The following is a 13,658-nucleotide window of genomic DNA, read 5'->3' on the forward strand; positions in this document are numbered from 1 at the left end:
CTTATAAATGACTTATATCCTGTTTTCTTAGGGAACATTTTAGGAAAGCATAAAAAATTAACATAATACATTACATTAATAATTTAAAGAAATAATATTTTGATGATATTTATGGCCGGGTTTCACAGACAGGGCCTAGACTAATCGAGGCTTAAGTTACTTTAATTGGGATATTTACGGATATTTTATTAATGTGCCTTTAAAAAAACATTACTGGTGTGCATCTTGAGACAAAACAATGGTATTGACATGTTTTAAGAAGCAAAATACAGTTAAAACAGCTCAAACATGCATTTTACTTTGCTTAAGGCTTGCATGTGAAACTTGGGGTAAGATTGTTTGCATTACAGCTTAATTATAAATGAATGGTAATAGTCATTACTGTAATATAATAATATTGTAATGCTATAGTAAAAATGTAATGGTTTTAAATGCATAAATTAAACACAGTATAACACAAACTAATAATGACAAATGGTCACTTTTTTGAGAATGAGACTTTTCTTTTGTAAGTTCACAATAATTTGGGGTAAAAGCTGTATAATAATGAGACAAAAATGACGCAATACAAAGCGTTTTAATGGTTCTAAGGTACTCATCATTTTCTTTAAGCAAAATATAAAATCTAATTTAAATATGACTTGAACTTGACATATTTTATTAATATAGGAAAATACACGCTGGAGAACAATACATGACCCCTGAACATAAAACCTATTATTATTACCATTATTCAGTGGAATGATAGGATGATAGGATAGGCTATCACTGAATAGGAACATCAATACTAAAGTACTTTTTAATTTAAAAAAAAAAGGTGGCTTACAAACTTTTATAAGCCACAAAAATCAAGATTTGTTTAATGCATTATCTCTAACAATCAGACATTTGTATAAAAAAAGCAAATTGAGAAGGAGCAGTCAGTGCTCCGACGTTACATATAATTATCAACATGGCTCCTAATGTTTTGATGAAGATGTTTCAAGGATTCCAGCTCAGTACAACTTTCTTGACAACATCAGATAAATGCATCTAATGTCCCTCATAGGAACATGCGTTCTTTGCTGTGTGAAAAGCGGGTGTTGAGCTCTTCTGACTTCTTGAGCAGAGCTTTTTTCTGAGCCTCATCAAAGCGATTGACTTGGAGGTCCATGTCTCTGTCGAAAGGTCGTCTCTCCACAGGCTTGTTAGCATCCTCCTCAGCTTTTCTCTTCATCTTCTTAGTGTGCAGACTAATGAGAGATTCTCCACGCTTGGACTCCTAAAAAGAGATGGGCATTTTGAGACAACATTTTTATATAATCAAGTAGTAACAACTGCATCTAGCACACTAAAGGTGTAGTCCATTCAAAAGGCCCATTAGAGTGAGCTACTACAATTTACTAGATACTACTATTACAAGATACTATTTTAGTATCATATAGATATGATTATGGATTTGGAATTTGGATTATGATTTTATATATATATATATATATATATATATATATATATATATATATATATATATATATATATATATATATATATATATATATATATATATATATATATATATATAAATATATACAAATAACTTACATTATATTTTGAAACTTTCTCAGCCATCTCAAGCTCTTTCTTAGACAGGCGAGGCACGTCATCCTTGGCAGATTCACCTTTTTCCTTAGCCTCTTGTCGCTCCTAAAAAGACAAACAAGAAGGGGATTTCCAAACAATCCGAATGTAAAAAAGCAAGCATCATCTGCAAAGTCACAAATGATATCATCGGTTAATCTACAATAAGTATCCACACAACAATCTCCACATTGCACATCTGAACTCGATCACATCTACATTGCTAGCTCACCCTAGCTTTCCGTTCACGTTCAGCGGGAGTGTCAGTCCAGATTGAGCGGTCTTTGTTTTCAGGGCCTGATCTTTTCTTAAAGGTCCGTGCTTCCAGGCCCACATGCTGTAACTCAGGAGGCAACTCTGTCATCCAGCTCTCTCTGGAGATCACTTCTGGGCCAGTCTAACAACAGAAGAATCCCGAGTCCAAGAATACATTAACAACGAATGTTAAACAAAAATTAATCAGCCTCTTCATTGATGTTGTACAAGTACAGCAGAAAACACAAACACACACACACACACACACACACACACACACACACACACACACACACACACACACACACACACACACACACACACACACACACACACACACACACACACACACAATTATAGTAAAACGAATAAAATTATTACTATTAATTATTTACTGTTTATAAATTGAAAAAAGTAATATAGAACTATTAGTATAATATTATTATTATATTATTTAAGTGTCCAAGGCAACATTTCTAACTTTCAAGTTGAAGAATTAAAATGACTAACTTCAACATGAAATAAAATAACTAAAACTAAATAAAAACTTAATTAAACCTAAATAGTAATATTATTAATAATTATAATAATAATAATAATTATTATAATATTATTAATAGTAATATTACAAAATCATATGACAAAGATACTAAATACTAAAATTAAAATTACAACAGAAAGTAGTAAATAATAACACTGACTACTACATGTAATACATATTATAATTATCATTAGAAATATATTCATGTGTACAAGCTGGATTAATGGAGAAAAAACATAAAATGCACTTACATCCACTCCTGTAAGTTTGTCTTTCATTCTTTGAGCTCTTCTTTCAATATCCAATGCCACGGAGGCCTGGGACGGTCCTTTTGATGGCATTGGTCCAATTACATAATCATCATCATCTTCACTGCTGGACAAATCTGGAGTGTAACCTGGTGGTAGAGCTGGTCCTAAAAATCCACTGGCATCTTCATTTTCCCTCTCCTCATCTTCATCTTGTCTATTAAAGCCTGGAGGTAGAGCAGGTCCTATTGCAAGTGGCCTACTGGAAAAGCCATAAAACAAAAATCAATCAATATTTACATTTGGCCGTAAAATTTGAATAAATATTACAGTGTGTGATACTAACAACAGTTTAATTCCTTTTACCGTTCCGGAGATTTGTCTTGCTTTCTATATTCTGGGGGTAGAGCTGGTCCTAAAACCCCTCTGGTATCATCTTTTGCACCATCGTCATCTTCATCATCATCTTGTTTTTTGAATCCTGGAGGAAGTGCAGGTCCTAGTAAAGGTGGCCTAGAGAGGCAAAATGTAGTTAATTCAAGACTTTGAATGGGATGCTGAAATAGCGATATAAATGACCATGTGTGATACTATTAACGTATGTTTATTACTGTTCTGGTGACTTGTCTCGCTTTTGATATCCTGGGGGAAGCGCTGGACCAAAGAAACCATCATCATCATCCTCCTCCTCCTCCTCCTCCTCCTCCTCATGCTTATTGGTTTGCTTTATGTCCATCCCATCTTTCACGATGCCTCTGCTGCTGTTAAAGAATTACACAAGTAAACGTGTGAGCAAATTCATTTTCCTGCAAGACAATATGACCCTCTAAAGCCTGATATATGAAATAATAGACAGCTGTTTAAATATAACAGTGTACTGAACCTTTAGACAACATATTTAAGAAATGATCTTTATTTTATGTTTTGCATCATATTTGATACATCAGGCTTTTATGACATATGTCAACAGTTGAGAAAGAAACTTTCTAAGCAACATTATACAATTCAGTGCAGTTTTTGTTATTTATATGGCTAAAAAGTAAGATGAAATATTGATGTGATGTAAATACATATTTTTTGTAACACTATGACATGACATATAAATATCAGTTATATCTCCTTAAGTGCTTATGATCAAAGCCCTGTAATTTTAACTGTGGGAGGACAAAACATAGAATGCAATGCAATATAAAGATGAATAAGTGATGTGCGAATAAGCCGGTTGTATAATATTTAATACTTATATATTAACATGATAATTCACAGAGATAAACATAAACATAAAATATGGCTTTATACTTGAATACATTTATAGATGGATACATGGAAAGTGGTTCATTTTTTGACTAAACACTTCATTAGCTATGAATCCCTAAAAGACAAAACAAACATTCTTATTAAGTACCATACCTTAAAGAAGGCCGGTTCCCAGATGATGAATATTTGGCTCTCTTGAACACGACCTCCTCCTGATCACTGTCTTCACATGAACTTGATGAGTCTGAAGCTTTATACAGCGGAGGCAAAGCTGGACCTATGGCTGGAATAATCATTTATTATTTATTGTGTAATTATTTGCACTCAGATCTAAACTAAAGAATTAAATGACCTAACTGTTTTTGCAAAAAGTATTGACAAAAAACATATGCAGACAGCCTTGTTATGCATTTCCATAATAATAATAATAAATCCAGTTTACAACGCTACAACGTGCATGTGCAAACATACTTGCGCCTTCTTGATCTGAATCATCGTTTTGGATTTTTCCCATCGTCGGTGGCAAAGCTGGTCCAATGTTTTGATTAGACATCGCCAAATTAGCGTGTTAGGAAAATAATAAAAACAGACATTTATTTGTTGTCAAACCCAGAAATAAGCTACGACATGAATGAACAAATTCTCTTATTTCCGGTTTCGAAATTGAGCGGAATTTCAAAATAAGAGTTCTGTTCAGGCGGGCTCCTAAAGGTGGCGCGTTTTTTGTATCACGAAGGGTTTTTGAAGAGACGCTCTTTAACGCAAACTTCACTTCTCTTCTCTGTTGTCATTTTCATCCGTTGTTGTTTCTATGGGCGGCGGGACGCTTGAACAGTCGGTATGATACATATTCATATAAACACACTTTTTTTAAATCAGCTTTCACATACAATTTCACTTTTTGCGTTTTTTTCTTGTCATGAGGCTACGAAGGTCAGGTTTTTAACTTAAAATAGCCGAATTTGTCCAACTGTCTTAGTGACCAGCGACTTATCCGTTAATTCTTTCCTTGAGCTTCTGATCTCCTGTCCTGACACTTGACTACTAATAATCCACATTTCCCAGTTTTAAAACCAGCTCTGAGGATTATTTCCCGACATATCAAGTCTGTAAGGACGGGTTGGCTGGATTTTTGTCGATATGCCACCCAAGAAGCCAAAGGGCGCAACGGCAAACATCTCCAGCTCCATCGAGTCTGAGGACATCAGTCTGGAGACAACAGTCCCCACAGAGGACATATCGTCTTCGGATGAGAAAGATGGGGCAGGAAAGGTCACAAAACAGCTCCTGGAAAGAAAACAGCTGCTTCATAATCTTCAAAAACTAAAGATAGAGCTGTCACAGAAAAATCTTCTCATAGACAACCTGAAAGTGGACCACCTTACCAAGGTAATGGTGGATTAATAATAAATAAGAAAAACTGCTGTCTGTTACATTGAAACGCAGTTTGAAAAAAAATTGACCTATGTTTGTTTACCTGTGAGTGTTCAAATTATTATTTTCACAACATTTTTTTAGATAGAAGAGCTGGAGGAAAGGCTGAACGATGCTCTCCATCAAAAACAGGTGCTCACTCTGCGTCTGGATAGCCAGCTCAAACTACAGCAGGATGAAAACAGGTGCATTTACACACAGTTAAGACAAATATCATTATATAAGTGTTCATATTGTATTGGCCTATAAATTAAGTCTTTTAAGTTCACCTCTACTGCATTTATTTGATCAAAAATACAGTAGTTTTTTTTTTATTATTATTACACTTTAAAACAGCTGTTTTCTGTTTTAAAGGAGTAGTTCACTTTAAAATGAAAATTACTCAATGATTTACTCACCCTCAAGCCATCTTAGGTATCTACGACTTACTTCTTTCTGATGAACACAATCGGAGTTATATTAATAAATATCCTGACACTTCCAAGCTTTATAATGGCAGTGACGAGGTCCATTGAGTTTCAAGCTCAAAAAAGTGCATCCATCCCTCATAAACATACTCCACACGGCACCAGGGGGTTAATGAAGGCCTTTTGACTTCAAACTTGACTTCTGGCTTCTGCTTGCTAGACTGTACTTTTTCCACAATATTACTGTTTTTACTGTATTTGTGATCAAATAAATACAGCCTTGGTGAACTTAAGAGGCTTCTTTCAGAAACCTCAATATACTGTGTATTTTCCAAGCAAGAAATTGGCCAAGATTATAGCAGAGAGGTGACAGAAGAGCTTCTAAGCACTTACAGGCAGTGTTTATTGGAGGTTATGAAGAAAAAAAGATTCTGCACAAAATTAAAATTTTGAGAGTTGGGTTGAATAATTTTGTACATTCTCAGAATCACTCTAATGTGTATTAATAAACATTCTATAATAGTTTAATAATGCCTATGTTGAAATGTTTTCATAAAATCTTTCATAGACTCTTGCAGGTCAAGGGGGTTGAATCATTTTGAGTGCAATGGTATATATTTCACTATTAAATGTGTGTTTAAAATACTGATAGTAGTTATAATCAGGTAAATGTATCTTGAAATATTAATAACAATATATATATATATATATATACGTATATATAAAATCTTGCATTTACCTTTTTTTTTTTTTATTAAATGCTTCACAAGCAAAAAACACATGAGGCATTTTTAGAATTATACTAAAAGGTCTTTTACTTGTTAAAAATAATGAACTCTCAATCAGAGAGCAGAGGTCAGGTTTTTCATCAAAGTTTTGATCAACTTAGTAATTTGATATAGTTGATCTTTATATATAGTTTAATGAGGGATATATGCAACAAACCTCCACGTTCTGTAAAACGGGTTGCTTCACTTCCGGTTCAGGTCTTTTGTAAGTGCTTTGTTAAATGTAGAGCTGTTTTACTCAAGAAACTTTTAAAAGAGCAAGCAAAGAAAAGCACAGCCGATGACCAGCACATATGCAGATTGATATCTAAAAGTTTTTTTTCTTTTCTTCTTCTTCTACTCAGCAACATTTAGATATTAAAATAAAACGGCAACAATATAAAGAACTAGCTAGGTTAGCTGATTATCTTAAAAGTACAAATATATCACCACCAGTTTGTGCTGCTGTGAACACTTTCTCCAACAAGCAGATGCAATGAGACCTGTTTTACTGTTTGTTCATGTGACATTCAGCATAAAGCCTATTTGGCTTCTGCTTATGCAGGAAGCAGCAAGCCCTGAGGAAGCAGGAGATGGACACCATCATGCTCAGACAGAAGCAGCTGGAAGAGACGAACCATCAGCTGTGTGATCGAGCGGGTGATCTCCGCAGGAGCTTGAGAGACCTGGAGCTGTCTGAGGAGAAGTACAATGAGCTGAAGGACCTGCCTGAGGACAAACTCACCATCCCTGAATATGTGGCAGTGAGCACTGAGTTATAAACTGTTGGAAATTAAGATATATTTTTAGATATATTTATTGGTGGCGTTGCTTCCTACCATTAACAAGCTTGTGGACAGAGGGGGATTTAAAAGCTATAATACGTGCGCGTGTGTGTGTGTGTGTGTTTGTGTGCATGTATGTTTTCCTTATATAGATTCGGTTCTATGAGGTTGTGAACCCTCTGAGGACTCTTGCGACTGAGCTGCAGGTGAAAAAGGCTAACCTGACCGAGGATATGGACTGTCACCGCAACCAAATAAAATCACTAATGGAGGCATGGAAAATATTTTCTTCCCTTTCTGAATACCATTGTTACTATGGTCTTGTAAGGCCTGTCTAATCATCCCAATGAAATCTTACGGTTGATGGGTGAAGGTTTCTTGCGAGTTCTTTTCAGCGGAGCAAAGTGTTTTAATTCCAATTAAACAATATCTGACTCCATTTTATGATGACCTTGAATTTAGGTTAGAATGTCCATTGGTTATTTGGTAATTCATATTTAGTTTAGCTACACATTTGATTATTCTGTTTAACCTTTTGTTGAAATTATACCCATTCACAGTTAGTTAATAATTCCAGAGTAAGTCAGAATAAATCAATGTAATAATTTATTATTAGTCAAGTAAATGTATCATGTCAATTACATAATAATTTCAAAGATAATCCATATATAACATCAAATACTCTGAAGTAAAGAGTAAAAGATGGATGCCTGACTTTAAAATTACATAACACTGAGTGTCTAAAGAGACACCCAGCGTTAAGGGCTGAGTGTTCGTGCCCTGACCTCTGCAAAACATCCTTAAATTCTCAAACCAAGACTCTTTCAAATGTGAACATGAGTTCCCAATGGGAATAAGCATTAATAAAGTCCTGTAGACCTGTATTGATGACAGGAGGTAAAGACCAATTGGCTGAAGATAACCCATTCATTAAACCCATAAATGCTGAAACAAAGGAAAGAACAGTGAATCACCCCTATTCAGTTAGACTGCGGTGCTACAATACTTGCTCAGTGTATATCAAACAATCTGTAGCAAAGCAATATTGGTGATGCATTGTAAAAACACTATTACTCACAGTTGTGTGTTGCAATCCAATGTAGTCGGACTCGGCACTGCATCATCTTTTATTTTCATTCCCTTTGAAAAGTCCAGACTGTGACTTTTTAAAAATGCACATTAAAATTAAGCTAACAAACACACAGTGTTTGACTGAATTGATTTATGGGACTAAGATATCACTTTGATGTTCAATGAATAAAGTTCAATGTTTAATTGTTATTTTTGATTTCTGAAACTTACAGAATATTGAATATTGAGAGTTTTGAGTTGCAATATGGCAAATATCCTGATTTGCTATTCTAGCTTGCGTTGGTATGAATGCAGAAGATTTAATTAAATAAACATCAAGAATAAATTACTATACTGTTTATTTCTTATTGACATTCATCACTTCTTTCCCATATCCCAACCAGAGTTATGAGGACGAGAGGAGAGCGCGCTCCGAGCTGGAGATCCGCTGTCAGAGACTTACACTGGAACTTGCTGACACCAAGCAGCTTATTCAGGAAGGAGACTACAAACGAGAGAACTATGACAAAATCAAACGGTGAGTAGAATGTCCTGCGTTGTCTTTGCAAGTCCACATTCAGCTCAGCAAGAAATATATCTTGAGATGTACACATACATCTTCTGATGCCGCTGGACACATCCTCAGTGATGTTCCTGAAGTCATCGGGTGTTTCGGGTCTTACAACATCATACAACCTACCTCCAGGTGACCCTGCTGGGGCTGATTGGACCCCAGCTTCTGTACAGCTGGCTTGCTACTTCGTATTCCATGGCTCTCGTCTCTTGAGCTATAGCACCTTGAAGCCCTCTTTGCTTTTTCGCAGCTACTGTGGATAGCTGCCTTCTTACTCACTCCCTCAATTCCCAGCTCTCTGTAGGCTCTGGCCAAGCAATGGGCTGCAAATACTTTACATTCAACCTCCACTGGGAGACACCTTGCTTTCCATCCTGCCTGCTTTGCAGTCGCTGACCAGTCCTGCATACTTGGAGAGCCTCCTCCAAATGATCTTCCCACAGAAGATCTGAGAACCAAATCAGCATATTAAAGTGATTTCGGGAAGGGTCATGTGACACTGAAGACTGGAGTAATGATGCTAAACATTTTACTTTACCATCACAGGAAAAATTCCTACTTTAAACATTAAAATATGAAACATATGAATATTACTGTTTTTACTGTATTTTTGAACAAATAAAATCAGCCGTGCTGATCATAAGAGACTTCTTTCAAAAACTTTCAAATCTTAGTGAGCTCAAACAGTAGTTTACGCCCTTTAAATATCCAGCCTTAGCGGCAATCTTTGCTTTTTAAAAACGCAAAAAAACAAACAAACGTATTTTATGTTTTTTTTTGGTAATCAATGTTATGTGCAACATTATAATCGACTGGTTAGAATAAAAGGTAGATTATGTAGGAATAGTTAATATTCATTCCTTTAATACTGTGGTTGTGTCTGCGTATGTTGTCCACAGAGAGAGAGATGGGTATGAAACAGAGGTGAGAGAGTTACGGAAGAAGTTAGAAATACTGGACCTCACACACACTGCCCTGACCAAAGAGAGGAATGATCTAAATAAAGAGGTAATGTGGGCTGAACACACACACCGGATTACGGCCAGATCAGCATGTTAGTTAGGTCAAATAATTAACTGGCCCATTGTTTAAATTGACATCTGGTACTGACAGTAATGTTAATGGAAAATAAATACATTTCAAAATCTTTTTTTTTTGGAGATAAATTCTGTACAGAGTCCAAGGTGCAACACACACACACACACACACACACACACACACACACACACACATAATATACAGTGGGTAAAATAAGCATTGAACATGTCACCATTTTTCTCAGTAAATATATTTCAAAATGTGCTATTAACATTACATTTTCACCATTTTCATTTCATGTTGGTAACAACCCATACAATCCACACATGTAAAGAAATCAACCCAATTGATATTAACAATTGATTGATTGTAATTATGTAAAATGACACACGGAAAAAGTATTGAACACGTTAAGATAAGAAACATCTCATGATAGGTAAAAGCAAAGAGCTCTCTCAAGACCTTCACAACCTTATTGTTGCAAAATATATTGTTGACATTGGTTATAGAAGGATTTAAAAACTTCTGAATGTTCCAGTGAGCACTGTTGGGGAAATAATCCGTAAGTGAAAAATAACATAATTTCACCATAAACCGGCCACGACCAGGTGCTCCTTGCAAAATTTCTGACAGTGGAGTGAAAATAATTATTAGAAGTGTTGTCTAAGAGCCAAGGATCACTTGTGGACAGCTTCAGAAAGACCTAAAATCAGCAGGTACAATTGTTTAAAAGAAAACAGTAAGTAATGCACTCAAATGCCATGGCATGTATGCACGCTCGCCATGCAATACTCCACTGCTTAAGAAAATACATGTTGAAGCTCGTTTAAAGTTTGCTGCACAACATTTCGACCAGCCTGTGAAATACTGGGAGAATATAGTCTGGTCAGATGAGACCAAAATTGAACTCTTTGGATGCCATGATACACGCCATGTTTGGAGGAGAAATGGCACTGCACATCACCCCAAAAATACAGGTCCTTCTCAAAAAATTAAACTTTCATATATTTTAGATTCATTGCACACCAACTGAAATATTTCAGGTCTTTTATTGTTATAATACTGACGATTTTGGCATACAGCTCATGAAAACCCAAAATTCCTATCTCAAAAAAATGGCATATTTCATCTGACCAATAAAAGCAAAGTGTTTTTAATACAAAAAAAGTCAACCTTCAAATAATTATGTTCAGTTATGCACTCAATACTTGGCATGGCATGGAGGCAATCAGCCTGTGGCACTGCTGAGGTGTTATGGAGGCCCAGGATGCTTCGATAGCGGCCTTAAAGGGGGGGGGGTGAAACACTCAGTTTCAGTCAATCTCATGTCAATCTTGAGTACCTATAGAGTAGTATTGCATCCTTCATATCTCCGAAAAGTCTTTAGTTTTATTATATTTATAAAAGAAATATAGGCTGTACCGAGTCTTTCCGGAAAAAACCGAGCGGCTGGAGGCGTATCGAGTGGGCGGAGCTAAAGAATGACGATCGCGCGGTGACGTCCTCAAGCGTGGAGAAACTCATGGCCATCTCAGCTAATACAGATAATGATGCAGAATCAAATCTGAGGCAGAAATAAATTGAACAGGAGAAACAGCAACAGCAGGACGTCCGTCTCTGTGGTATGTACTGTATTTAGTGGCCTGTCAACATTTGTGTGTGTTTACTCGCAGTTTATGAGGACATGATTCGGTTTATGGACTATTGTATGCGACTAGACCTTAGAAGTAGCAAGCAAAACGGTTTTGCACGTCAGACTAGTGTAACGTTATACAGAGAACAGCAATGGAGTAACCGTTTAAGTAAAGCGCATATGAATGACGAAGCACGCGATCGTGTCGTTTACTGATGTTTACTCATGCGACGGTAGCCAATAGCAGAAACATTTGAAGCAGTTTTACTCACCGGCTGCTTCCAAAGCAGGACCGAACCTTTATCGCTGGGACCGCTCCATCAAAAACACACTTCTTTGGTATGATATGGTGAAGTCCTGTGACAGCAGTGGCGTGGAAATCCACTTTGAGACGCGACTGAAGCGATGTTGTGAAGCTTCCCGTCATTTCTGTGTTCAAATCGGTTCAAATGCAGCGCTGCCTTCCCGGAATGCTGTGCTAAACCGTTGTTGTCGCTCGACGTCACCCATAGGAATAAAGTGGAGCGCGGCGCGTGACATAAGTGTTCACGGACGACTGGATCTGCACCTGAAAGCAGTGTTTACTGGCGTGCATTTCCTCTCTCCCTCTAGTCACGCGCGCGCGCACCCTACCGGGAGAAGAGCCCGTACGGCCCATACAAGGACCTTCCGCTCTATTAACGTCAAGTCGACCCATACTCGAAAAAAAACTCTCCGAAACTTGTGAGAAACTCGAAGGAGTATTTTTGACACAGAAATACTCCATCAAACTTCCAACATTAGTTTTTGAAATTTTGTCTACGTTTAGGATGGGAATCCAAGTCTTTAACAGTGTAAAAAGCTCAGTATGCATGAAACAGCATTTCACCTCCCTCTTTAAGCTCATCCAGAGTGTTGGGTCTTGCGTCTCTCAACTTTCTCTTCACAATATCCCACAGATTCTCTATGGGGTTCAGGTCAGGAGAGTTGGCAGGCCAATTGAGCACAGTAATACCATGGTCAGTAAACCATTTACCAGTGGTTTTGGCACTGTGAGCAGGTGCCAGGTCGTGCTGAAAAATCAAATCCTTATCTCCATAAAGCTTTTCAGCAGATGGAAGCATGAAGTGCTCCAAAATCTCCTGATAGCTAGCTGCATTGACCCTGCTCTTGATAAAACACAGTGGACCAACACCAGCAGCTGACATGGCACCCCAGACCATCACTGACTGTGGGTTCTTGACACTGGACTTCAGGCATTTTGGCATTTCCTTCTCTCCAGTCTTCCTCCAGACTCTGGCACCTTGATTTCCGAATGACATGCAAAATTTGCTTTCATCCGAAAAAAGTACTTTGGACCATTGAGCAACAGTCCAGTGCTGCTTCTCTGTAGCCCAAAGTGTCTTGACCTGGGGAATGCGGCACCTGTAGCCCATTTCCTGCACACGCTTGGCACGGTGGCTCTGGATGTTTCTACTCCAGACTCAGTCCACTGCTTCTGCAGGTCCCCCAAGGTCTGGAATCGGTCCTTCTCCACAATCTTCCTCAGGGTCCGGTCACCTCTTCTCGTTGTGCAGCGTTTTTTGCCACACTTTTTCCTTCCCACAGACTTCCCACTGAGGTGCCTTGATACAGCACTCTGGGAACAGCCTATTCGTTCAGAAATTTTTTTCTGTGTCTTACCCTCTCGCTTGAGGGTGTCAATGATGGCCTTCTGGACAGCAGTCAGGTCGGCAGTCTTACCCATGATTGCGGTTTTGAGTAATGAACCAGGCTGGGAGTTTTTAAAAGCCTCAGGAATCTTTTGCAGGTGTTTAGAGTTAATTAGTTGATTCAGATGATTAGGTTAATAGCTTGTTTAGAGAACCTTTTCATGATATGCTAATTTTTTGAGATAGGAATTTTGGGTTTTCATGAGCTGTATGCCAAAATCATCAGTATTAAAATAATAAAAGACCTGAAATATTTCAGTTGGTGTGCAATCAATCAAAAATATATGAAAGTTTAGCTTTTATCATTACATTATGGAAAATAATGAAGTTTATCACAATA

General features: G+C 37.2%; 2 protein-coding genes across 4 annotated transcripts in view; one reads left to right on the top strand and one right to left on the bottom strand.

The window, feature by feature from the left end:
- Positions 1-558: 558 nt before the first annotated feature.
- Positions 559-4,572, bottom strand: gpalpp1 (GPALPP motifs containing 1). Of its 2 annotated transcripts, none has more exons than XM_067441393.1 (8): positions 4,390-4,572; positions 4,072-4,201; positions 3,273-3,419; positions 3,028-3,174; positions 2,665-2,923; positions 1,850-2,014; positions 1,582-1,683; positions 559-1,261 (listed from the first exon to the last, which is right to left on the bottom strand). In XM_067441393.1, the coding sequence occupies exons 1-8, from the start codon at positions 4,469-4,471 to the stop codon at positions 1,043-1,045; spliced, it is 1,251 nt and encodes a 416-aa protein (XP_067297494.1). In that variant the 5' UTR covers positions 4,472-4,572; the 3' UTR covers positions 559-1,042. The 2 variants fall into 2 exon arrangements, with proteins under 2 accessions (XP_067297494.1, XP_067297492.1); XM_067441391.1 differs by having other exon boundaries at positions 3,273-3,422.
- A 90-nt stretch (positions 4,573-4,662) lies between these two features.
- The window catches only part of pibf1 (progesterone immunomodulatory binding factor 1), a 54,625-nt gene continuing 45,629 nt past the window's right edge, over positions 4,663-13,658 (top strand). Inside the window, exons 1-7 of one of the 2 annotated variants that reach the window (XM_067441389.1) lie at positions 4,687-4,756; positions 4,984-5,307; positions 5,437-5,537; positions 7,092-7,290; positions 7,464-7,583; positions 8,787-8,920; positions 9,856-9,964. In XM_067441389.1, the coding sequence (XP_067297490.1) occupies positions 5,059-5,307; positions 5,437-5,537; positions 7,092-7,290; positions 7,464-7,583; positions 8,787-8,920; positions 9,856-9,964 (912 nt within the window). In that variant the 5' untranslated portion in view covers positions 4,687-4,756; positions 4,984-5,058. Of the gene's footprint in view, positions 5,308-5,436; positions 5,538-7,091; positions 7,291-7,463; positions 7,584-8,786; positions 8,921-9,855; positions 9,965-13,658 lie in introns of both variants that reach the window. The other variant, XM_067441390.1, reaches the window with a different exon arrangement.

The sequence above is a fragment of the Pseudorasbora parva genome, chromosome 4, assembly GCF_024679245.1.
Source record: "Pseudorasbora parva isolate DD20220531a chromosome 4, ASM2467924v1, whole genome shotgun sequence".
NCBI classification, from domain to species: Eukaryota; Metazoa; Chordata; class Actinopteri; order Cypriniformes; family Gobionidae; genus Pseudorasbora; species Pseudorasbora parva.

Coding starts and splice junctions, on each gene's coding strand:
- gpalpp1 (XM_067441391.1), bottom strand. CDS start 4,471: ATGTCTAATCAAAACATTGGACCAGCTTTGCCACCGACGATGGGAAAA. Junction 2,924..3,027: donor CAAGACAAATCTCCGGAACG/GTAAAAGGAATT, acceptor TGGCTTTTCCAG/TAGGCCACTTGCAATAGGAC. Junction 1,262..1,581: donor AGAAAGTTTCAAAATATAAT/GTAAGTTATTTG, acceptor ATCTCTTTTTAG/GAGTCCAAGCGTGGAGAATC.